Raw genomic sequence first — 26,260 nt, 5'->3', positions numbered from 1 at the left:
AACAGCAAAGCCCCCATCTTCTCTGGAGGGGTAGTTTGGGTATGGTAACTCATTCTCTACGGGGTCGGGAGATAGGCTAGCCTTGTTTTTTCTGTCCTCAGTGATCTGCATAAAAATTACTGCCATCAGGTTTAACAGAAATTCAATTTTAGTTGATGGTTAGAATGGTTTAGAAGCACTGGAAGAAGTTAAGAAATGCAGCAGGGTCAGCTGCCTTTTGTGCATCCCTGTGCTGTGCTGGTTGCCTGGGAAACGGGGCAGGATGGGGTGACCCGCTGCCTCTGCAGAGCTGGCCGTGGACCTTCAGGACACTGAAAAGGCACGTGCAAGCCTCAAGAAAAGAGGATATGTGCCCGTTTCAACTGGAGTTGTTAATAGTAGAGAGGAGGAGACAATCTTGAGTACGAGCCATGATAATCTCCAGGTGCTGCCTGGGAAACAGGCACAAATATATTACTTCCTTCATGTGGACATAAATCTATTGGGAGGGGCAATAGCAAGTTAGCAGTATGGAGATAAAAGAAATGGTGATTAATGTTAACTTCTGAAAGTTCTGGGGTTTGTGTATCAAATTAGTATTTACCGTTATGGTGTGTGTATAGTGTGAAAAGTGCTAAGTGTTTAAGTAGCCAGCTGCCAAAAGATTGGGAAAGATACAAAATGGATGTACTACCTGTCTGTAATCAGAAGGGGTGGGGGGGATGTGTGTCTATGCATTCTTAAAAGAAATGGATTTGTAGATAATGCTTGTATTGCCAAAGTTTGTTCAGTCAGAATGTTTTCTTCTTCAAACTTCAGTGGAAATTCAGCCGTGCTTTTGAGGAATTTCTGTTTTTACAAAATACTTATGAACTATGCATTGTGCAAAGCACAGTGGTTAGAGCATTAAATGCTCTGTTACCCTTTTCGTTTACTGGAAATAATGCCTGACCAGTTTGGCACTGTATTGCAATATATATGTGATGAACATAGGTAAAAATGACTGTCAAGTAACAGGTAATTAATTCAATTAAATAGTACCACAAAACTACTCCTTTTCATGTAGATGCAAGAGGACTGGTGTTTAACTTAAAGGAAGAATCACTTTGAGTTGACCTCATCCTGATTAGAGGTTTCTTTCAGGATGCAGGTAATGGAAGTTGGGGCATAGTATAATATAATGTTTCGATAATAATAAGCACAGTAAACTAATTGATTTGAAAATAGTAAAGAATTCTGATGGGACTGAACTGTTACCCCTTGAGTTACGTGACTTGACTTTAAAAATATTAGTGCTATGTTGGTGGATCGCTTCAAAGGTACAGGATAGCTTTTGAAGCTATTATGGATCCTTGCATGTGGTTGAAGCACTTTTTTATTTTGAATTAAGATTTCCTGCTAAAGTGTTAATTGTAAGACAAATGCATTAAGCTGGTTAACATTGAGGTCCTCTGCAGATTTTTTTCATATGTTGTTTTAGTGATCTCTATTACTTAAAATACTTCAGCAAAACTCTTCAAAATTCAATGTAGTTAGGTATAATACCTACTGTATTTATCTTTTCTTTGGATAGGATTAAAAAAAGAAAGGAGATGCAGTGGTACATCCAGGTACAATGCTATTTCCAACAAAGTGGATACACTGCATTTGACAAAACTTTATCAGGTGTGGTTTTTATGTAAATACATGGAGCCCTTTTTCAGTAGACCTGTAATGAGTAAGTGGTGTGGACTGATTCTGTCAGTATTTATGGACACTGTGTTACCATTACATAATACTGATTTGGAAGTTACTGTCTACAAGCTAATAATAAAGAGAAAACTCATTCGTGCAACAGAAAATAATGCTTTGCTTCTTTCCATATAGAAGCTAACAACACTACTAGATATAGAATGATATAATTACCCATTCAGAACAGAACCCCTAGCTGGGTAAGGTACTACTGGGACGTTTTCATTTAAAAGTTTGTAAGAGTTCTTTTCTTGTTCTTAAAAATGCTGCTGTTCTCACTTTTTAATGAGACAGTAAAGTTCAGTTTATCTTTTTAGGTGAACACTCCTCCTTCTTGAAAATGTGAAAAAACATAGAAGTTTGCAGGAAAAATAACTTAAGGTAAAATAGAATGATGGGACTACTAATTTCCTTTGCTTCCAACTTCAGGATGAAAGCTGGCAGAATGTCATGATGGTGTAAAATCAGTAAGTTGTTATATCAAATGGCAGATGCAGAGCTGAGGTCAAATTGTATCCTTTTTTGAACTAATCAGTGGAAAGAGGACTGGATTCCTGAAGTGTAGAATTAAAGTTGTGGGCTGTTGTCTACCAGCTGTCATAGTAGTGAACTCCAGAAGAACCCAGTGATCTGCAGACATATGCTCTGACTTTTTATGATATTTGCCATGTCTGCTCAGACAGTCTGTAGCTTTTCTTCCTAAATTACAACTCCTCCCCAACAGCAGTGTAATGATTTTTAAGGGCAGGAAAAGAAAACCACTTTTGTCTCAGAAAAACAATGGGTTAGTACTTAGATTTGATACCCCATCTTGCAATATATCCTGATTTCTCAAGTTCGTTGTTACCCTCCTTTACCTCTAACGCAGATCTTCAATTTAAGATGTTCTACATCTTAAATTTTAGTAGCTTAGAAGATCAGATATTTTTGATTCTGTTACAGAAGTTGGAATCTCTTTTATTTGTACTTTTAAATATAACTAGTTAGTTTTTTCAAATAATCAGGAAATAGTATCTGTATATAAAAAGCAGTGTATTTATTGATCAGTATAATGCAGAGCTGTAACTTTACACAGAAGATATGCAAAAACTGACTTAAAAATAAATCATACATGTTTTCCTGAAATTATTATAAAAGTTTCTTGTGCCTGCTCTGAAACATTTATTGCTGTTTTTCTAAATAGATGGTTTTTTCTTCTTCACCCTTGAGCTTAAAAGCACTTGCCTCTGAAGAAAATGAAATTGATTATCCTTGGCATATCGTTGTCTTCTATTTGATGGCTTTCTTAACTCCAATATGCAGTGAATTCTAAAAAATGACAATCCTGGGGCTACAAAAGAAGTAAAACTTTTAAAACTAGCACATTTTAGGTTTGCTTTGATAGACAACCTTTCAGTGAGTTGGACTGCCGTAACTGCCAAAAAAGCCCCTGGCCTGTTTGTCTTTTGGCTTCATCCGTTCTTTGATGCAGTTCACTGTATGGTTTCACCAGTACTTGCACTGGCACACTGCAAAGAGCTGTGGAAAAGAGGGAGGCAAAGCAATACAACTAAGAGTATTTAAGCCAGTGTAAGTAATAATACTACTGAATACTTAGCCGCAGCCTGAAAGTTAAGAACAGCTGTCTACTGAAAACTGAAGTAGATATCCAAAGACAGAACCTATGGTATGGAATTTCATGGAAGTAGGCCAAGAATCATCTTTATGTCAGGGAATAGCCTATGTTAAGGCTTAAATAGTGTTTGCTCCGCACCTCTTATTTTTTTTCATTCCTATGATAAGGAGTTAAATGGAGTTTTGTAGGAGGATTTCTTGTTTATAAGCTGCATGTATTAGGATGCATATTCTGAAAGCAGGAGTTTGGTAATTTGCCATGCTCTGTGTGTTTGCCTGTATGTGGAGTTCCCTACATTATTAAGTCTGGCTAGATTTGCAACCTCTCTGATTAGAGGCCCGTTAAGCTACTGTAATCTAAAACTTGAATTCATGAAGAAAGACTACTTTTATTGAGAATTAGTGTTATCGTCACTAATTTACATTGTTACTTGGCAGATAAGTAAGACTTGTGGATGTTGTAAATGGTTCTGGCTGGCAGCTTGACAGCTAGAACCAAAAAAATTAGCAAAATTTTAATTCCACATATCACTTCTCTTTAAAACAGCACACTTCTTTTTAGTCAAAATAGTTAAGTTTGACAAGCTTGGCTTGACAAGCACTGATGGTGATACAATCTAAAAGTTCATCAGTTATTTGGGATTTTCTGTTTTCTTTTTGCATTCTTTCCTGACATTTCTTCAGTTGCTTTCTTCCAAACCAGTGCATTATTTTCAGTTCTGTTTGCCATGGCTTTTTACTCTTCAGGTTCTTTCTCCTTATTGGCATCTCACACATCCTTTAACTTTCATTCTCTGCCTATACGTTTTTAAGTGATTCTGTGCTGAAAAAACAAACAAATTTTGTGCTTGAACAGCAGGGGGAGTTCTGATCTTTTTTTTTTTTTTTTTTTCCTAATCTGTAAAATGTAATTTCATCCATGTTCAGGTTTCATAGCCTAGGAGGAGCCAGCCTCTTGGGAGAGAGTTATTAGATTCCATTTGCAGTAGTGGCTGTTTTCATTTGAATGTTCCCCCCCTGCCACCCATTAAACAGTGAAATTTATTTTTTTTTTTTACTGTTCCAGCACTTAACCCTTCAGCAACCTTCATCAGAAAACTAAGGGAGGAGATTCCAGCTAATTGGAGGTTATGTTAATCCATTTTCTTCATAAATGATGGTGGCATATGAAGACAAACTGACTACAGAAAGATTTCTGGTTGTGGAATGAGAAAACATTAAAGTTTTTAATCTTGTATTGCATTTATCAACTGTATGTCAAATGGCACCTTCTTGAGCCTGAAGTGAGGTTTTCATTCTGGGGGCTCACTTTGCCAAATTATTCTGTAACGAACAGAAGTAGGGAAAGTTCTGCTTAATTCAAGGTAGTGGTTAGACGTTAGGTGATGGCGTCACTTACATTGGCTTTGCAACTGCTGGGGCTCCTGCGTGCTCATCTCTGCTGTGTGCTGTGTGTTCCCAACCTTTTTATTTTCCAGCACAGGTATTTGTGTACACATATGGGGAAATAGGTTTTCTCTTTCTTCGGATAAATGATGAGGCATAACTTTTTGTTATTTGCAAGTTACTTTTCAGCTTGCCTTTTTTTTTTTAAATATGGTTCACTGTATGGCTGTGCTACAGTTTGGGCTGGCACAGCTGGGAGAAGTGGAAAAGCTGGGGGAGGGGGCTACTTCAGCTGTAGAGAATTACACGCATGACTATGCCTTGAGGCTTTAGTCTTGCAGAGGCTCCTGAATTCAGAGGCTCCACATCCACATAGATGTGGGTACTGAAGGGCGTAGTCATATTACTGCTGTTCTGAGACTTTGAATCAGCTTAAAGTTGCAAGATGGTTGTAGATATGGTTATTAAAGCCTCAAAGGTGAGAAGATGGTAAAGAATCTATTATGATTTCTAGTGAATTACAAAAAATAAAAATCTATTTCCAGGAAGAGCTGCAGTTTTGAAGTGTCTGCTGGACATTCACAAGATTTTTATGGAGAATGAACCTGGCTACATCCTTAATGATCTCTTCATTACAGACTATTGCATCTGGATTCAAAAAACCAAGTAAGTTCTTAAGTAGTTATTGATGTGGGAAATGTTTTTAGTGTACTTCATCTATGAACAAGTATCAGTAAAATAAAAAAAATGCTGTCTCCTGTAAATGGAAATGTGATGAGTCTTTTTCATTTAGTAACCTTGGCTATCCAACATACACAGTAAGAATAGACATTCAGTGCATTTTTTTTTAATGTAGTGGCATCTTTGGGGATAGGAGGGAGGAATTGTATTTTAAATAAAAATGTGAATTTTCATTAATATATTAATGGTTTGGGGGGGAAAACAGCTTCTGGGCAATTTTCATTCTATTGTGATCTTTCTTAATAAGAGAAGTTTTTATATAGCAGTTATATAACATTAGGAAAAATGTTGGAAACAACTCCGTAGTTCAGGGTTGAATTTATAACTTCCAATAGAACTGACAACTTTCAATTCTAGTCAGGCGCACATGCAAACCATTTACATCTATATGAAACAGTTGATTTATAGACTGTAGCAGTTATACTAATTGATTATTAACACCAGAATAACTGTCACAAATCTCTGTGTGCTGTGTACTCTTGCCCCTGTAGTTGCTTGCCAGCTCTCTCTTCCTGGCAATATGCTTTGGCTTCACTTCATTTGAGAGGAAACAGTGACTCTGCTGCTTCCAGGCAAAGTCCCTACACTTCAGCACTTTGGTCTCTCACTTGTGTTCTTTCGATGGAGTCAGTGTGGCTTTATTTTTCTCCAAAGTCCTGGGAACTTTGAACCAGACTGGTTAGAAGTATCAGCATGCTGTAATGGTTTAAAAACCAAAGTATTCATAGGAAAACAGTGATTAATGGATTAAATGAACGAAGAAAGTTGCATGTTCAAATCTTACTAAGCTTTATATTGTTCTTGTCAGATTTATTTTTATTTTTCATACAGCTTTTGTTTTTTCTTCCTTCCTTTTTATGTCTTCACAGCCTTCTCTGAAGGGCCCACAAAAGTATGTGTATGAGTTGCAAGTAATATTTCTCTGAAAAGGAAGGCATTACTAATATAAACAGAAAAAATGCCATTGTCATATTTGTTAATATAGCAACATATAGACTCATAAAACAGTGGTTAAAAATAGTCTTTGCATACCAGTTCACAATTTAATGAGAGACTGTGGGAGAAAAAAGAACTTCTCAAGTGCACAAGACACAAAAAGCAGTGAGGGGCTATAGAGGGAACTTGATAATAATCATGATCAGAAAGAGCAATATGAAAGAGAATTGAGCCAGCTTGCACAGGCTGTATATTTTGAGTGTGACTTTACCAGTACTTCTTAGAGAATTAAAGGCCTTCAATTCATAGCTGCTTATTGCATGTTGTAGACATTTTTGATTCTTACTCTTCTCTGTATGCTTTCAGTGACTATGTTCCTATACGTAACAAAGCACAAAATGTTGTGAAAGCTGGAGAGGGACTGCTTACAAGGGCGTGTGGTGACAGGACAAGGGGAGATGAAGGAGGGGAGATTTAGATTAGATATTAGGAAGAAATTCTTCACTATGAGGGTGATGAGACACTGGGACAGGTTGCCCAGAGAAGCTGTGGATGCCCCATCCCTGGAAGTGTTCAAGGCCAGGTTGGATGGGGCTTTGGGCAACCTGGGCTAGTGGAGGGTGTCCCTGCCCATGGCAGGGGGTTGGAACTGGATGGGCTTTATTAAGGTCCCTTCCAACCCAAACCAGTCTGGGATTCTAAAGCAACCACAGGTATTTCCAAACATTTTGATTGCTCAATCCTGATGAGTTACAGGAACAGCCAGTTCATTATATGCTGTATTTTTTTGAGGAGGCCTTAAATACAAGTATAGGGAAACTCATATTCGGATTGAAGTTGAGTTGAAAAAGTGCAGTAAATGAAGAAGGAAAAAGTTATTTCATGCATCTTTCCTGAAGAAATGAGTCATAATACAGTAATATCACTGCTGCCCATATGAATGAATATAATGTCTAGCAAGTCAGTCATAAACCCCAAGGCTTTCTTTAAATACAGCAGAGGAAAATGTATGGTAGATATAAGTGAGTGATGTATTAACATATTTACTCCCAGACGCATACATTATGTTCCAGTTAAGCAGAACTGACAGCTTCTGGAAAGAGGGCAATTAAGCTATCTTATTGTCATAATGACATGGCACAATAGTTGTCTGTCATTAGGAGAACAAAAAAAAGGGGAACTGCAAAAAAAATGCCTATTTTTAGGGTCTGAATCAGGAAAGCATTTAAGCATATGCTTAAGTCAATCCAGTTTAGCAATGAAGCATGTGCTTGAATTTGAGCATGTGCGAAGTAAACAGGAACACTTTGTTTTTTCCCTTATGTTGAAGGGAAAAACAAATTTCACTTGTCATTCAGAAAATACCTTAACAGATATAGAAATGAGTGGTGACTTGTCTGTTAAGAACAAGGGTTCCCAGCTCCCCAAGGTAAGGTATCTGGAGAGGGAGGTGGTACATCTTCTATTCCATAACATCCCGCTTTGTGGTGCAAGAGTTTTTGGAGGGAGAAGATATTTATAGGTATTTTTGTGATGGTCTTTCAATGAATTTATTTGCGTGTCCAATCAGTCTGGATACTTTCTCTGTTTTGTTTCTTAGCTACTCTTTGCTCCATGCAAGCTTCATTAACTTTCTTTGTCTCCATTTTCTCCTCTCTTTTCATAGCTGTAGTCCCAGGGTGCTCTCAAAAACCTGTGGAGGGTTTTTCTTTTCTTCCCCTCTTTCCCTGGTATATAACCAAGTTCTAGTGGAGGTAGGGGCCTCTTTATTTAAACAGTTCAGACAGACTCTAAGTTCTTTCTAGAGAAGAATCAGTGTACTTCAAAAACAGCTGGAAACAAACTTTTTAGCTCACCTGTAATGGCAGAGAAAAGTCTAGGAGCTGTAGGTTTAGGAAAAAAGTTTGGCACAGGCAAAAATGGATGTATCAAGTGGTAGTGAGCATACAGTCCTGTTCCCAGATTAAGCCTGCAAGACAGCAACACCACGTTAGGTACTGGCATTTAAATATTTATCATGGAAACAAAAACCTTATAGCCAACAGTGTGTCAATAGTTGATTACAAATTTGGTTTGAGGTCATAGTTTGATTGTGGCTAAATTAGATGAATAAGTGAATGTGTCACTGGGCTGCAAAAGATTACTTTAAACACAATGTATCTGGAATTGGAAATGATGAAGCTGTTGAATAAAACACGTGCAGGTGGCTAATACTCAATATGGCGAGTACAGTCTAGTTCTTCTAAAGATTTTTTCAGATAAATTATTTCATTTGGATACCTGTTATTAAGAGAAAACTAGATTCCTAGAAGTCTTCGACAATGCAAAATATTAGCAAGTGTAGCTGAAATTTCATCTTCCTGTTTGCAATTGTAAAGCTTTACCTGCTTTCTAAGTTTCTACTATTTCTCTTTGAGCTGCTTGTGAAGTTACTATTAATAATTTGATCTATTGTGTAATGTGGCATGTAAAATCCTTTGTTCGTTATGTTTTGAAGACAGGGAGCATGTTGCTCAGCAAAACTTACCAGAAAAGAGGGAAAAGTAAATGTTAACCTGGGTAACAAAAGCGAGACAAAGACCTATGGAAGCAGCTTGTAGTAAATCTCGGCAGGTGGTGTCAACATTTATGTTGAAAAGCCAGATGCAGCCAGATGGAAAATTGCATCTTTAACCCCTGAGGTCATAATGACATGTCATCACTTCATTTGATCCCCCTGCTAAGTGAGCTTATCATCCACCCTGCTGTCACTTCTGTTATTACTTTCATTTCCATAATAAAATTAAATTTAATTTGTCTGGTTTGCATGCTTTTTTTTCTTTAGGTCAGAGCTTTTACAAACCACTATGATACATATGGCAGCCTCTCCAAGTTGAAGTTAAAACTGAATTTGTCTTATAAGTCTGAGCTCTTCTCCATCTATTGACTCCTTACTCTGAGCAGAAGAACATGAGAGAGAGGAGAAAGAGCTTTGGGGAAACCACTAGTTATCTGATAGCTGCAATACGGGCTGCTGAGACCAGGGGAATCTAGGTGTGGATTTGTTGCAGGAGAGCTTTTTCCCTTCTGCTGGAAGGGAGTTATGTGTCTGTGACCCCACAAGAGTTGTGTCCTTTATAGAAGTTGGAGTAGTTTGCCCACTGACTCTTGCTGTGCTGAGGTTCCTTTGTGTAGCCTGATGTCTTCCTCCAGTGTTTTGTATTCCCCTTTGTGCCAGTCTCTATTCACATTGCTTTTTGTTGTCCACTGTTGTATGTACGCGCCTTCTGGTAGCTTGGCTGCGTGATGACTGCTGGCCGTAACATGAGTGGCTGGGTGGAAGGCCGAGTGTCTTCCCCTGAGTCCTTGTCCAGGCAGGCAGTTAAGTGCATGCTGTTCTGCACCCCTGTGTGAGAGAACAATTGAGCCCATGCCGATTTAAAATATTTTACCTAACATTTAAATATATGTTTAATTTTAAACGTGTACCACTTTAGTAAATGGATGTTTTCTGTGTTTCTGAATTGGAGGTGAAGCTGTTAGTGTTCCTGGCAGTTTTCCAGGGGTTAGTACACTTACACACAGTTTTATAGTTGTATACTTCTCAAAGTTTTATTGGTATGAGGAATGCGGGAGAATAAGGTGTTTGATGCCATAAAAAAATAAAATCATTATTTGTGTTGTGTATTGTAGTAGCTTCAGTAAAGGAGAACTGTATGTTAGGAGAGATGAGCTGCATCCCCTCTGGAACTGTAGCTGCAACTTGACGTGTTATACCAATATATAGGCTGCTTTAATGTATGCGTGTTCTGTAGTTGCACCTTCATATTGCGGAGCACATACACCTAAAACAAATGCAACCTTGCTAATTTTGGTGACTGTATGTGTAATGTGCCAGTTCAAGCATGGACTATTTGCTTTAGATTAAAAACCAGGGTTCCTGGTGGCATTCATGCAGTCTCCGTAGAAGCTGCTATCTCTATTGGACCTAACTAAATTAAAGCTAACTCAGATACTCTACACGTTATATTTGCTTTTCTTGATTTGCGGTGAGACATACCCTAAAAGATAGGCTAGCTTCATAGGTCTGTTTTCCTTTTCATGTCTTTGTTATAATCGAAACCTAGTCCTTGTTACAACATAATTACCTACTCTGAAGCCAGCAGGGAGTTGCTGCTTTATGTGTAGGGTGTGAAGTTGTCTAAATAAATGTAGGATTAATTACGTTCACAGCATGTCATTGAGGTGATGAGATTGGCTGTGATTGTTCAGCCCCCCTTTTATTTTTCCTAGGTTTTCCGAATTACTGTTTTAATCAATATAGTGTAATGTGGGCCTGAAGTGTTAAGGCCTGATGTTGCAAAAGCATTAAAGAGCCCAAGTCTTACAGGAAAAAAAAAAATCCTTGAGATTTAGGATTTTTACTGCCTGTGTTGTATCTTAAGGTGCACAAGAAGTAAGGAACTCAACCTTCAGTCATAGTTTCAGTCCGTTGCGTTCAGTAAAGTTCAGTAGAGGGAAGATTAAGTTCATTCTGACCTCTTTCTTGGCTTTAACTGACTTAAATATGTATTTTACAAGTCATCTCTATATATGTAGAAAAGAGCGAGTTTGAATCTATAAGACAGCATACTAACATTTTTTTCATACATTTGCTAATAAGAATAGTGCTGATAGTTTGACCGTTGTGCCCATTTAAAGACACTGTACCACACTGAATCTTCAACAGCCTCTCTTCAGTTCATAGAAGTATTTGCCTAGCTGTATAGGTCTGCTATTAATTTCCAGTAAGTTCTTTCCTACGTAGAGCATCTTGTTTTCCCTGTATCTTGTTACACACATACACACACCCATATCCTATGCTGTGCTTGCCTGCAGGACTAAAAACATTTGAGTACAGATCATGTATGACAGCCTTCCTGAAAGAATTAGCTTAAGCTCTTGCTAGATTTGGGAAAATGTTTTGTAACATATAACATCTTCAAGCTTGTAGACTCAAATATTATGACCTTTAGATGAATGTAAATAGAATTTTAACATACATACCAATTGTACGTTAAAATTATTTGTGAAACTGATCATCCATCTGCAGACTTAGACAACTTTACTGTTATTATTTGCTAAGATCTAGAAAACTTTGAAAAGTGTTTCAAAGTATGTAGAAACTATTTTGATTGTGCCATTTTTGCAGCTGTTTCTTCTTGGCATTTTTGTTTAATGGTTTAAGGTTTTGTAAAGCTCAAAATACTTGAATAGAGGAAAAACAGGCTTGTAAAAATCTTTCGGTCTTTGCTTTTTGCTGCTTGTAGAGTTGATATTGATGAAGTTCTATTCATTCTTTGTGGCATTGCCACGTTCCTAGGAATGACTCAACTGTAACATCTGAAACTCAGGACTGTGCTGCTAAATGAGGGGTGAATAGAGTAATTCTTATTGACTGTGCACCTCTACTATGAAAACATTAAGTTCAGACAGGAGGATTCAGGAGCAAAATTATCCTAAAAGGTGTATTTCTAACATGTATGTTTATTGAATTTTTGATCTGTAATGGTAATGGGGGGGATATATTAACAGATAAGAAAAATTAATCAGTGCTTTACAGCATCCTCAAATGTTAGAGGAATATGCTAATTTTCAGCTGTTAACCTCTTGGATTCAGCAGCCATGTTTCAGAACAACAAAGACAAAAGCAGTAATATATTCTGGATGAAAATCCTGCTTCTCGGCTCTGTGGGATTAAACTGATTTGTAGTCTGTTTGAAGCACTTCATCCAGTTAAGACCTTAGGAAGAATACACCTCATAGTATAGTGTTTTAGGTGCATTACAGTTTCATAGTCAACTGTACTCTGCTTTGTAGCTTAGGTTTCACTGTACCTTCATTGCTGCCCATGTTAACCTTAGCTTAGTGAAGGCAGCACTAATGTCAGGTTGGATAAAAACTCCAGTATTCAAAGTGAGCGAGCAGAGAAAAGCCAAATTTCTTTCACGTTGCTGCTTTGAAAGCAGCCTTGCCAGTAACATATGCTTTTAGTGTATGTTCTGATGTAGCCAGTTATATTATTTATCAGATAGTGTAACAACCCCAGTATCACCATTGCAAAATCCCTTCTTTTGACCTCCGTTGTAGTTAGAGGATTATATTTTTCACTACTTTAATGGTATTGTCATTGTGGATACACTGAAGCCACTTAATTTCCTGCCCTCCAGCCCCCTGCAAAACAAAACAACTTGTTGGACTTTGGAGATTGTTAGTTTGAAGGATATTCTTTCCTTTGCTGTTTCAGCTTAATAAGAGCCATACAGGTACAAGGGATAAACCAAAAAATCTTGGTGCTGCTTGTGACGACGCTTTTTCCATGAACACAGTAGGAAAGGTGTGTTTTATCTGGTTATATAGGCTTCACCCCGTTGTCCTGTGGTGACTTGCTATAGTACTGGCCTGTAGTGGTGTGTTAACTTCCAGATATCCCAGCTGGGTTCCAAGCTTTTACCAATAATGGGAGTGGCCACTTCAAATGTTCTCTCTGAGGTTCATTTTATTTATATTTCCATTTACATACCATCAACTGTAGGAGTTACTAATATGCCAATGTTCTAGGAAATACTGGAAAATGGAAAAAACAAAACACAAATGGGGGAAAAGACAGGATTTTTTGCTTTATAAAGTTAAGATCATCCTTTGTTTTCAGAGCTTTCGTCAGAGTACTGTCCAGTATCTTTAACAATCTGTAAGAAAATACAGTGTATGTCTTTTTAGATAAAAATCTCTAGTGACATTAGATGTTATTTATTTAAAGGTAGAAAACAAATTGCACAGACTGACCCAGATTGGCAACATGTGCTTATTTGAACAATATGCATTTTTATACAATCGTGTAGGATGGCACATTCACAACAAAAGATTGTAGATCATAGTTATGGATTGGAGAATATAAGACAGTTGAAGGTAGCAGGTCCAGGCTGGGTCATGCTTGAGCACAGTTTGAACCTGAGCACCTATTCATCTCTGAGGAGGTAAGAGGGTGAGTGCAGTGTTCAGCTAAAGAAGCAGAGTAGCGTCATTTAGGAGAAGGAAGTGGCATGACCTTAGAATGCATCATTTGTGAGACTGTTAAAACACAGACTAATTCTAGTGTCTATTCAAAAAGATGTTGAAAAATGGAGAGAATTAGGGGGAAAAAACGTTCCATGATTGTATGTGTCTGAATGACCTATGTTATCGTGAGAGACCGAATAAACTCAGCAGTTCATTGGTAAGAAAGTTAAAGATTGATTTAGACTTGTTTCCAAGTATGATGGGACAGAAATTTCGGGTTTTAGCCACTGTGTAGTATAACAAAAAAGAATTACAAATAAAATCCATCTAGTTGAACAGGAAACAGGAAAAATTCAGGCAGCAGTAAGTTTTCACATTTTTCTAGTGAAGAGTAATTATGAGTTGGCTCATTCTCCCTAGGTTGTTGGGTAATTCTGTACTGTCTTATTTGTTTCCATCAAGAAAGCAGAGCTCAAAAAAATAACTCATGGTTCAAACATTAGCTATGGGTCTGCTGCAGAAAGTATTTGAGATTCTGCGCAATTTTTTATGCTACTGAAACAGCCTTTTCTAGTCTTACAAAAGGAAATGCTATCATTTTCCTTAGAACTTAGATAAGGGTTTGCCAATTTATCAAAGAGTACGTCGACTGTTGGTGCCTGAATTTGGTAGAGAACCCAGATTTATTTATTTTCATCCCAAGTCATCTGCTCTTAATCCTTAGATCACAGTTCTTTGATTTTAAAAATAGTAACTAATAATTTGCAAGCACATTATATGTCTCTTCTTTCACTGTTTTGATGCATGTTTTTAATACCGTTTCTTTTTGTTTACTGTCATCTTGGGCTGCCATGCCTCTCATTAAATGTTGCATCTTATTTAAGGCCTGAGCTGTCACTTCAATTGCCTGTAAAGCAGTAGGTGCACATAGAGCACTTTGTAAATAACAATACCCAAGTAGTATACTGACTTAAGAGGCTTATAGCAAGACACTGTTTGCCCTGAAGGCTGAAAAATGTGATAGACAGGTGGATATAATACCAGAAATTCCCCTTTATATATGTTTTAGCAAGCCCTGTAAAACATGGATTTTTAACAAGGGATTTAATCTCTCCTCCCAGCTGCTAGCTGCAGTTTCCTTTGATGTTTTTCCTCTCTTGTTTTTTTTCCTATTTATTCCATCACTTTTCTATAGCTCATATTCCTTCAGGCTGTGTCTGAATGCACCTTGCTGTGGGTAGAGAAGGCAAAGAAGAAAGCCATTTTTTCCCCCTCAGGCTACTGCTTTGATTTTCCAAAGTTGTTGGGAGGCAGTTCCTATCTGCCTACAGAAGGGTCAGCAATCTGTGTCATGTCTTTTCAGTCAGCACATCTCAGCTGACTCTTCTGTTTTGACTAGGGGAAGGATGAGCTTGTGTAGTTGTTGCTTTTCTAAGCAGGTGGAGTGTGCAGCTGTGATCAAAGTGGGAAGCAGATCTGCAGGCTGATAACGTTTTCCTGTTTTGTTGAACCTTGTCGGTAGCTACCTTGGTCTTTTCCACCTGCCCCTTGCAGTGATTGTCCCATAAATCTCAAGACAGAACAGAGGTAGAATGAGAGAGGAAAAAATGTTGAATGAGATGATAATTTAGTCTGTGGCCTAACACCCACTCCTCACTATTCCTGGGGACTCCTTTCTGCAAGAACTGCGCAGAGTGGGCCAGCTACGTGATGCTGCGTGTGTGGCCTGCAAGTTTCCCTGCAGCCAATTCAGTGGGGTGTGATTGTGGTATTATTAATTATTATTTATTATTACTATTATTCATAAGAGGCATGATCATGCTCTAGAGCATCTGATACCAGGTGCCCTACAGACACAACAGGGTGTGGGGAGGAGAAGGTGGGAGCAGACTCTTCAGTTTAGGCCCTTGCCAGGAATTTGCAGGATGCTCAGATTTGGTGTCCTTTAATGTTTAGATTGGGTGAGTTGAGAATGGACTGTGAGTGGGGAGGCTACAAGTGGTGTTCTCCCTTCTGGTATTACGGGTGTCAGTCAGAAGCAATGGAACAGTGTCAAAGTTACAACTCTGATCGACTTCACTAGGACTTTAGTGGATAAATTCCGTTGTAAATGAGTAGGATCATGTTGGGATAATATGTTTGTAATTGTGCCTTTAAGCCTGTTGCTTGTTGTTGTTATTTTTGTAATACATGACTTTGCTAGCATTATCCTGACACTAAAATTCACATCTTCTGCACTGCTTTGTGTGAGTATCTTTCATTCCCATATGGTAATATGAATTGTATCATTTACAGTGTTAGGAGTGCTATCTCTTAGATCGCCAGCGGTGATCATGAAGACCAAGTTCTAGGTAATGGGAGTTAAGAAATTTAAGGGAGACGGGACTGATGTAGAAAAACTGTCAGCGTTCCATTTCTGTAGTGCAGCCAATACTTATATCACGTTATAAAATCTGTTCCTTTCTCTGCATCTGTTTTGTGGTGAGTTATCTATTCATCTTTCATTATTTGTATTTATCATATATAACTTTGGAAGCTGTGCCATTGTTAGATGTTTGGATTGGCTGCAACTTACTGAAGCTATTTTGACAACACTGAGCTGCTGCTAAGCTCAAAGTATTCTTAGAACGTATACAGTGTCGAGTTTCTTTTTATAGTCCAGTATTGATTCTAAGTCTGTTTTCTCTTATGAATGTTTTCATAGTAACATCTCCATAAGTAAGCTGTACTTGATTTCCTTTATAATCTGTGATATGTTTGGTTACAACTTATCAAAAAGGCCAAGTAACGAAGGTAAGATGTTATATTGGAAAGCTTCATCTTTTTTTAAAATATTTATAAATGTGAAGTTCAGCTCATGCAGTATTTAGATTCATTATGAAAGAAGCACTGTAGAATTTCAGAATAAATATAGAGGGAAAGTCACTTGAAATATTCAAACTTATTAACATAAAAGAAGACACTTAAATTGAAATGATGGTGCTGTGCTTTGTATTTGATTTACGGTTAACAAACTGTAATACTTTAAGCTATGTAGATTGCAGTTCATGTTTACAAGACTGCAAGTTGGATCGCAGTGTAAGTATATCACTCTCTTAGCATCAGAATTCATGTAATGCCCTTTGAAAGCCAGAATTTCAAGATGAAAGCATTTTATGTTCCCCTTAAACCCATTGGATTCTTCCACATCAGCCATTGTTTTATTGTGCAGGACTGCTTTCTGTCACCTGAAGATAAGTGGTGGGTTTCTCTTGTTAAAAGTAGTCTCTTTATGCTGGATTACTCTCTTCTAATCCTGCCAATTTAAAGTGGTGGCATCTTGCTTACAGGCAGATGTATTTTCCAGACTTCTTTTTGAACCCAGTGCTCTCTTTTTTTTTTTATAGTGTGGTTTTCCTATACTTAAGATGAAGACTTGCTGTGCAGTGAACTCTTTTCTAGTCTCTGTTTTGATGTCTACAAGGGAGAGAGGAAAAACAAAAAAAAAGATTCTATAAATTTTCTACAAACCCAAGCCTTGTGCCCTAATCTCTTCACCACATCCTTTGACATCTTCACCAGGCAAGAGGCAGCATATGCAGTAGCTGGTCTTAGCACTGATCAGCTGGTTGGAATGTGCATGCTGTGTCCTCCTACCAAGCCCATACACATTAGCTGTGTTCTGCCGGCCTTTTCTCCTGAGGGTCATTATTTTTGATCTGCCTCTGCTCATTTGCATGAAATATGTAGGAATTTAAAGATCTTTCTTAACCTCTAGTTGCTCTTAAATTTGATTGAAGTTGCCTGGTATTTCCAAGAGTTGTTAGAAAGGAAATAATTAACAATAGGTATAGACATGGACAGTATAACTGTGTAATCCTAAGTTATTTAGGCTAAAAATCAGGATCCGTCCTCTTGAGAAATGGAAAGAATGAATTCTTACCTGCAATTGCATGAAATATCTTGAACAGACTGAGCACACTTTATTTTAGCAGCTGGCTTTTCATAAGGAGGTGTAGAAATTAAGCAGTCTTTAGTGCTGTGTTGTGGAGATGGCGTGTTTCTTTCCTATGAAGACAGTGGTTAATCTCGTACTGAATCATGTGAACAAATGTTTCTGTTGTGTTTACACTCATCTGTCTTTCTGTTGCTGTAGGTAATGTAGAAGATTAGTTAAAGTTTAGGTTAATTTTTACCTGAGTCCTGAAGAAAATGGTCCTGTTGGGCTTTCACTAATACATTAAATTCAGCTTTGTTCTTATATTATCTTCTGTACTCATTGATCAGAGCTAATGAGATTTTAATGGAGTTATTTATTGGTTCTGCCTCTTATGATAAAAATGTATAATAAACTAAGCACATGAAACTGTTGAATGGTTCTGTTTGTGTTTATCTTGCTGGCTGTACTACCGATGCTGTGATTCTTTCAGATCTCATAAGCCAGGTAGGGTTACGATGACCCATCCAGCTAATAAAGACTGAAAAGTAATTTAGCAAATGTTGCATATTCATCTTTCTGTTTTACTGACACAAATAGGAATTTTGTGGATAGAGGTGCCATTTTGAAAAGGGATGTAAAATAGGTTTTAGACTTTTCTGTTCATTAGGAACCTACAGTATTTTCTGTGCGTGGCGCAAGTATAAACAAGTATTATCTGTGCTCTTCTGAATGAGGGCCTTTTGTTTCCATGAAAGGGTTGCCGTGTGGTTCAGGTGCTCTGTGCATTTTCTTTTCCACTACATCCCTCAAACTTGAGGGTAATATTGTTATGCTTTGTTAAGTTTTAGCCATGTTTCACTGTAGAGAATGGTTGTGTTCCCAGAGCTGGATGAAATAAAATTTGTGAATAGTTTCCCCAAGCTTGTGGGGCATTGGGGTTAAAGGATGTACAAGGTACTTTGCAATGAAAAGTGTAAAGTTACGTCCATTGTTATAGTCTGTAATGCAACGGTGTGTACAGATAGGCAGAGTGGTTGTCACTCTCTGTTAACATTTACCAAAACTACAGGCTTTCTGCTATGAATTTCTTTCAGAACTTAATTTGGATTATTTTTGTTCACTGATTCTGACCTTGCTTTTTCAAAACTATTTCACTATGGTTGGAAGTCATTGACTAGTGTATAACTTGAAGCACTTATTAGGAATAACCTTGAAAGTGAAATATGGCATCTTGTATAAAACACATGCTAGAAGGTGTAATTGAGTCTCTTATCTCCAGGCAGATTCTGAGGCTCATGTTCACTTGTTACCAATGACTTAAAAGAGTAGTTTAGGGCAAATGGATGTTGTGTTTAGTGTGATGAGTTTCTTATTATTGCTGCTAAATGTCCATTTGTGAGGATCCTTTTCCTGAACTGGAGCATTTCTTTGTTATCTAATCTCATTGTTTGACCACTTAAGCTTTTTTTGTGCATGTTGACTTTAGATGTTTCTACGTTAATGAAGTCTGCTTTTGCACTCACGCCATCATCGTTATCGCTTCTATGTTTTACTAGTTGGGGCTGATCAAACCTAGGTTCTTTTATGTCTTGAATATTTTACTAAAATCAAATTATCTTTCAATTCCATATCATAAGAATTAAATCATTCTATTTTTTTTTTCTTGTTGTTTGAAATTGCATGTCAAGTGTGGAGGGATGTTTGACTGTTAGTTGCCTTTCTGAAAGAAGCCTGCTACTGTTGGTCTCAAGCCCTGACTTTTAAGCGTTTTTAGGGTAATTCAAGAGTATGTGTGTGTCTCCTACTTTGTCCTCCACCCCTGGGTGTCAGAATATGCTGTTCCAGGGACTTACGGTGTTACCTAACAAGGTGAGCTCAATTATCAGCTTCAAGAGACTTTCCCCAAAGATTAACAGTTTTGTTGCCCAAGCACCTGTGCAGGACTAGATAGAAGCTGACATCTGAATTTTAGATTGAAGAACAATTTATTTTTTTCTCCAGTATATGTAAGAATAGTTGGATGCTTTGTCATGAGCTTACTTTCTTATCTTTTGATATCATATTTGGCTGTAACTTGTTGAGCCTTCTGCTTCAAGGAAGCTTAAGGGGTAGACTTACTGCCATAGGGATATTAATTTTTGTCAAGATCATGACAGAGTTCCTGTGGGAAGTTAATGTTGGCATTATCAAGGGACTGAATGTTGAACAGTGTCTCTTCATACCCCTTGTGTCTGGACAGATAAGGCTTGGGCTGGAAGACAGTGATGGATGGAGTCCAGCAAGAACCACTCTGGGCAGGGGAAAAATAAGATGATCTGAAGGGCCGGGAGAGTCTGGCCCTTTTGTCCACTAGTGACAGTCCACGCAGAAACGTTAGTTACGTCCTATTGCAGCCTGTCCTCAACCAGGCAGAAGATTTCATTATCCCTTACAGTTTAGCTACATTTCAATGTCTTGCAGAAACTAAATTTATGCATCCTCTGTATCTGAACTGCTGAGGCTCTACTTTGGGATAATATCTGGTGATGTCTGAGATAATATTAACTCTAGAATTGTCTTAATACTTACGATGCCGCTGGCTAAAAGAATAATTGTGGGGAAATTGTAAGCAATGCTGCCAGGTATGTAATTTGGAACACATTTAAAGTGGTTATACTCTTGGCTGGTTGCATTGCTTGTTATCTTATCTGTTTTATCTAAGAAAGAAGGTGTCTGTGAAACTTCTCTCATAAGTCTGAGTTTTGCCAGGCCTTGTTGAGAAAGATAGTTTAAATACAGACTGACACTTTATCCTTAAATGTGGTGGCTTCTCGTATAGTAAATGTGTAAAATTAAGGCAGTTGGGAATACCTTGTGATCCAATGACAGAAAGCCTTTTGCTTAATGCAACAGCTTTACTATTAGACGGGTCCTGTGTGTCCAGAGCTCCTATTAAGTGGAGATAAGTGAAATAACTGCCCTTTTTATATTTGTCAGCCCTGCTGACTGGCACAGCATGCTGCTAGTTTGTATTTGAATGCATCTGAAGGAACTGGAGGCATACCGGAGGGTGGCTGCTTGGCAATGAGACAGGCCCTTTTTCATAATTGGTGGAACCTATGACACTGCAAAGGCACGTCTGCACTTGAAGTATCTGTTTCTTTGAGACTTGTTTATCTTGCCTGTAAGGCTTAAAGATAATTAATGTAAAGTGTTTTACATTTAAAACGGCTTGTCAGCCCTGTAGAGCCAAGTTACAGCATTGTTAGCATGGAGGACTGATTGCCATTGTAGCATGGTGAATAGGCCCTAACCACATTCGAAGAACATAATGTAACAAGACTTAAGTTGGTTCCAAGATTAGTTAGGTTCCAGCTGGGTTCCAAGACCAGTTAGGTCACATTCAAACACCAGACTGGTAACCAAAGCTGTAGTCAGTGTTTTTGCTGTACAGGTTCCCATGCTTTGTTGCTTTTGTGTTGTGCTTGAGCAAGAATAGCTCAATCTGCCATGACAGCACTTGTGCACTGTACACCGACTTGAGCAGGGGTAGATAATAAGAAAATGCTGTTGCCTTACAGTTGTGTTTTGCCATGTCTTATACCTAGTTTACACTGTGTACTTCAGAAAAGTAGATGTTTGTGTACATCTGTGAAATTCAAAGCCAAACTTAAGAAGTGGTAGAAATAATCTTTCTAATGTTTACAAAAGCAAGCTAGAGCTTGTGCCTGTACAAGAAAAGTCCTCCTTCATTCCATAGTGAAATGTTACTGACTCCTGCTTTGAAGGGCTGTGCTGCCAATTTGACTATTTACTCCCATGTTTGCAAATACTCTGCAGTGTTTTAGGTATACAAGTCCCATGCTGTGATAGAGTATGCAGTGCCACTCATCATACAGAACGAGGAGCAAAATGCTGATTTTCATATTTTCAAGTTCTCTTTGAGTTGCTTGTTTTTGTTGTGGTAGTGTGGTGTGCTTTCTCGTTTTGGTTTGTTTGTGGTTTTTTTTTTTTTTTAATGTAACTGCTAATGCAAGAGAATTGGATGTAAGGTGAGTACCAGGCAGATGGAAAGGCCTGGTCCATTAACACTTTTTCTTTTAAACTTTTTCCTTTTGTACTGCTATTTCTGATTCTACATAGTATACAGAAGCATAATTACATATTTTTATTTCAACATTTGGGAAAAAATTAAAGGATTTTGTGGCTGGATGTATCCCCCAAGTCCTACATTTATTTTTTGCTTTCTGTGGCTAGATTGACTTCTAACATAAGCTGGAAGGAAAGATAAATCTTCCTTGGAAACAATCAAATCCTAATGTATCTCTTCTACGAGACGTATTTCTAGTAGCTCCATGTTCTGGAGATAACAGCTATCTTGATTGATTAGATCCTAGTGCCCTCTTTACTCCTTGAACAGAAGGTAGAACCAGAGCTCATAGGAGCGTTGGTCTTTGACTGGCGGAGTTGTGTCCTGCTTCCTTCCCACCTGGCTGCTGCTTGTGTCTCAGCACTGCAGCCAGTCCCAGCACCATCACTTCTCTTCATGCTGCCACAGGTGGGCTTTGCTGTCAACCTGTAACGATTTCCGTTTTCTGTTGCCATAATTTTTTTTCCCTTGTTCTATCTATCTCCCTTTATTTGCTAAATCTCCTTTGATTCTTTTCATTCCAGATTTGCTCTTTTATAATCTGAGACCTGTGGAACAAGGTATTTCCCCCCCCCCCCCCCCCCCCCCAGTGCACGGAGAAACTCTCCTGCTGCCTAGACAAGGATTACAGTAGTTCTGTCTTGAAATTTTAGTTCCAGACTACATGGACAAGACCTGAGATGCCTCTGTTGTTACCTGTTCCTCAAAGCTATACATTAAACAAAACATGCATCTGATCAGTTTAACCTGTAATTAAACATTTTCCTTAAGCAACTGACATCTTGATAACTAATAATTATCATGTGTAGCACCTTTAAAGCCTATTATGCATGTTTATGTAAGAACACTATTACCATAATAATAAGATATCATTACCACAAATGTGCATACTGAATGAGCATGTCTTAAAGTAATCATGCGATTCCATTAATTATACTTGAAAAATTAAAGTATTTGCTGTCTAATCTCTAAAACACTACTCAAAAGATTTTTTGAAACAGCAAGACCTGTTTACTGCAAGTCTCTAATACATGATATCTCATTTCTGATGTCTCATTTTTGTTTCCTGAATTGTTGCCTATCTTTCAGCTAGGGAAATCATTAGCTCAGAGACCCACAGTCTCCCGCTGAAAGCATTTCCATGCTCTTATTTTTATATCGTTTCCCTTGGTTTTTTTGTCCAGGGACTGCTGCCACCTTTTCTTATGGCTGATGTGAAATGCACTCCTGAAACTCACTTCTCCTTGAAATTAGATAATTGCTTTAAACAAGATGGGCTGATAGCTAATTGTAATTGTTAGTCCCTTGCACAAGGGGAGGGAAGAAAAAAAAAAAAGCTGTTCAAGTGCACTTTTTTCCCCTTTTTAATAGAAGATTGGAAAGTTGGGGAGTGGAGTTTTCTGCTTGTATGTATAAATTTGTCAAGAGTGTGACAGTTTGAGTTTCTGTTTCTCATATTGAAATGTTGAACTCTATAGTTCTTTTTTTCTGGAATAGACTTGATGACCAATGTGAAAGTTGGGAAGAAACATTTAGCCTGCTGAGAGATCTGGGTAACTGAAAAAAGACTTTTTCATGCTGGTTAAATCAAATTCCTGATGGGGCTAAGGGCTAAAAAAATAGTAAAATAATTTTTTTTACATTATTTATTAGAAGATTCTTATTGTGGTTGGCCTAATGTGATCTTTGGGGCATTGCTGGTGCGGACAGAAAGAACGTTGTGCAGGTCTGCCTGAAGTCCCTACTCCTTCCCCTTTCCTGAAGCACGCAGGTTGGCATTTCATGGACTGTGTCCTTGTGCGCGGTGCTGGCAATCGTGCTGCTCCATGGGACCACTGCGGGAGAGAGCTGGCGGAAGGCAGCTGTAGAGGTTAAGAGGATCAATGGAATTGTTGGCCTTTTGCAGGCTTTTACTCATCCAAGCAGAGTATCCATTTGTGCTGTTATTGTTAGAAGGGAAGAGTAGGGTGTTTAATTAATGGCGCTTTTTTCTGTAATCTTTTGTAAAGATAAAAGCATGTCCTCTCTCAGTAGTTCTATCAAAACTTTTGGGAAGAAGGACTAACGGTGAAACTTGAAGCCACAGTTGTTTTATGAAATCAGTTATTACTGTTATTGTATAGTGTATTTTGATCACTCAGAAGGAATTAACCCGAGGTTTTCAGACTAAGAACACCTTTTGCAGTTTTCCAGGTGTCCAGCGGGACAGGTGTTTGTCTGTAGCTGGCAGGCACCAGTGTTTTCATTCATTCTCTTTGAGCTCATTGATAAAAATGCATTTGTGTATAGAGTGATCAAACGCTTGCTGCTTTAGAGAAGCCATTCTTTTATCTGTCAATAGTACCACGTCTAATTTAGTAACATAATGTGTGCTGAGTCAAATTAGTATATCACTGTGTGTTTTCTTCCTTAACGCTTGGCATTATAATCTGGAGCACAGTGAAGTATTCATTAATGCCACAAAGTACATGGTGCCATACATCTCCTTACTACTTGATGCAGTTACCTTGACATGTTCCTGTATCTAAGGTGTTAACTGTATTATAAGATAGTAGTAAAAGAGGAGGAGAGGTTTTAAAGGGAGTGATTTCAAGGACTGAGAATATCTAGCAGAAAAATATGCATGAAAAATTACAACAGCAGAAATAGGGAAAAGGCAAAAAATACATACGGGATTGGGAAACAGTGACAGATGTGATAGAAGAGATGTGAGGACAAATGGGACTTTCAAAATTGATTTTCTATCTATTATGGCAATAGTAAAACAGCTAGGTGAGACTGAGGTAGCTGGAGCTGAAGATGTATCACCAGAGGAAATCGTCATGCCTACAGTTAGTTGCTCACGGCTGTCAATGAAATTAAAAGGAACTGCATATAAAATGGGTACAGAACAGTGTTGCTCTGTCACAATGTGCATTTAGCTTTTGGAGCTCGTTGTATTCCTGTGGACAGTCAGGCAATAGGACAGGAAAAAGGATTGTACCTTCATATTATTAACAACTCTTACAGGGGAAGAGGGCACATACACACACACACACACACACACACATAGAGTTAGAAGGAAGGAAAGAGACTGTTCCAAAAGCAAAGCAAAACTTTTTCTCAAAGGGTTATAAACTTTTGTGACTTGGAGTGTAAACCAGCTTCTCACCAATGTGTTCAGGAAACAGATTCCCCTGCAAGCCAGTTATTCTGTTACCACCGATCTGCAATGCTTCACGAACTTTTCTATGTATCACTTGGCTGCTGCTTCTTTCTTTTTACCTATGGAGCAGGGAGAATGCTTTCTTTGTTCCCAATTAGTTGGCAATTTCTCAAATCCTCCATAATTTTTCAAGAAAAATTCAAGCTCTTGACAAAAATAAAATGGAAACATATCACCAAAAAGAACAAATCCAGAATAGTGTTAAGTAAGCAGCTTTTCAAAATTTGGTATTTGTGTTTATATTGGAGGCTGCTAGGATAATGTGATTTAATTCTTAACTTCAAAAATCCTAGAAATATAAATTGTTCTCTGTTGCTTCAGTTACTTCTGGAAAACACTTATTTCTTAGTTTTCTAGTCTATTGGTGGAGCTAAGGAAGATTAATATGTTTTATTCCAAGTTCAGCTTTTAAATGTTGCGCTCTCTCTCTAAAATGTGTAAGAAGCTGCATTGAATTTCCCTTCCCCCACTTTTAAATCCAATTCCTTTAGGAGCAAAAAAAAAAAATTGAAGCGTCTATGTTATACTGAGTAATTATGCCCCCTGGGAAATAGAATATAAAGATCTTTAAAATCATTCAACTGAGAGAACAAGCACTTTAACTTTTGCCTCGCAGGAGTCATGTATTACATTATCAGCTACTTGCTCCAGTGTCAGTGTGTCATGCCTTGCAGGTTAGCAGGTTTGGCAGAGGAAATGAAACCCAGTCAGTTACTGCAGGATTTATAGTAGACCTGCTGTTGCAGGAAGTGGTGAAAAGTTGATTGATAGTCTGAGGCAAAACTCTACAACAAGAAACAGGATGTATGTTTGTTATTTTATACCCGTTTTTCCCTCTGCCCCCCAGCTCCATTTCAAGGCACTCTTTTACTTTTTGTTCTGTTTATAAATCCATGATGCACTTTTCTGGTAAAGCATGTGCTGACTTTAAAACACTTGAGGAAATGGATATGGCTGTACCAAGGATTTGAAGCTGACATGGCGTGCCTGCTTTATTAGAGGTGTTTATCTAAATGGCCTTGATGTTTTTGTTGAATTGTATTTCAGCTGAGTTACAAGTGAAAGGTAAAGCACATCTATAGACAGAGTATTGAATATCTGCTATCATGGGTGCATAAAGCTAGCTGTGAGAGGAGGATAATATATCACTGAGATGGACCTGATCGGCTGTGCTCTGTCAGTTCATCTGCATTTAACTGACATATCTGGAAGGGTTGTAAACCAAAAGGGTTTTTTGTATATAAACTTAATCCAGCAAGCCACATCCTGCAGAGTTCACTCCTAAAGATGGCAATCCTGAAAAGGTTTCTCTTGAAATCTGTTTTCCCTTGCTGTGCGCTGTGGAGACATCAAAGCAGCAATATCTTCTCTGAAAGCATCACCGAAGACTTTCAGTGGGATATTGTGTAGCCGTGTATGAAAAGTTACCCAAAATAATAATAATTATGAATACTTCTGATTTCCCCCACCCCTCCCTGTAGCATCTACTTTTACAATCACAATCAAAGAAGAAAGTTGTTTGCAAACCAAGCAAATAGTAGGAGCATTTAAGATTTGTGTTCTCATTATCAAATGGGAAAGTTCTGTTTGTAAAGTTAAATAA

At 38.0% G+C, this 26,260-nt stretch overlaps 1 protein-coding gene across 1 annotated transcript in view; it reads left to right on the top strand.

Moving 5' to 3' along the window:
- The window catches only part of SHQ1 (SHQ1, H/ACA ribonucleoprotein assembly factor), a 54,731-nt gene that overhangs the window by 26,611 nt on the left and 1,860 nt on the right, over positions 1-26,260 (top strand). The window contains exon 11 of the mRNA XM_075762453.1: positions 5,256-5,376. Within this exon, the coding sequence (XP_075618568.1) occupies positions 5,256-5,376 (121 nt within the window). The remainder of the gene's footprint in view (positions 1-5,255; positions 5,377-26,260) is intronic.

This window comes from Balearica regulorum, chromosome 10, assembly GCF_011004875.1.
Source record: "Balearica regulorum gibbericeps isolate bBalReg1 chromosome 10, bBalReg1.pri, whole genome shotgun sequence".
Taxonomy (NCBI): domain Eukaryota; kingdom Metazoa; phylum Chordata; class Aves; order Gruiformes; family Gruidae; genus Balearica; species Balearica regulorum.
Note: the sequence above shows the minus strand (reverse complement) of the source record. Positions and strands in the feature narration are given on the sequence as shown.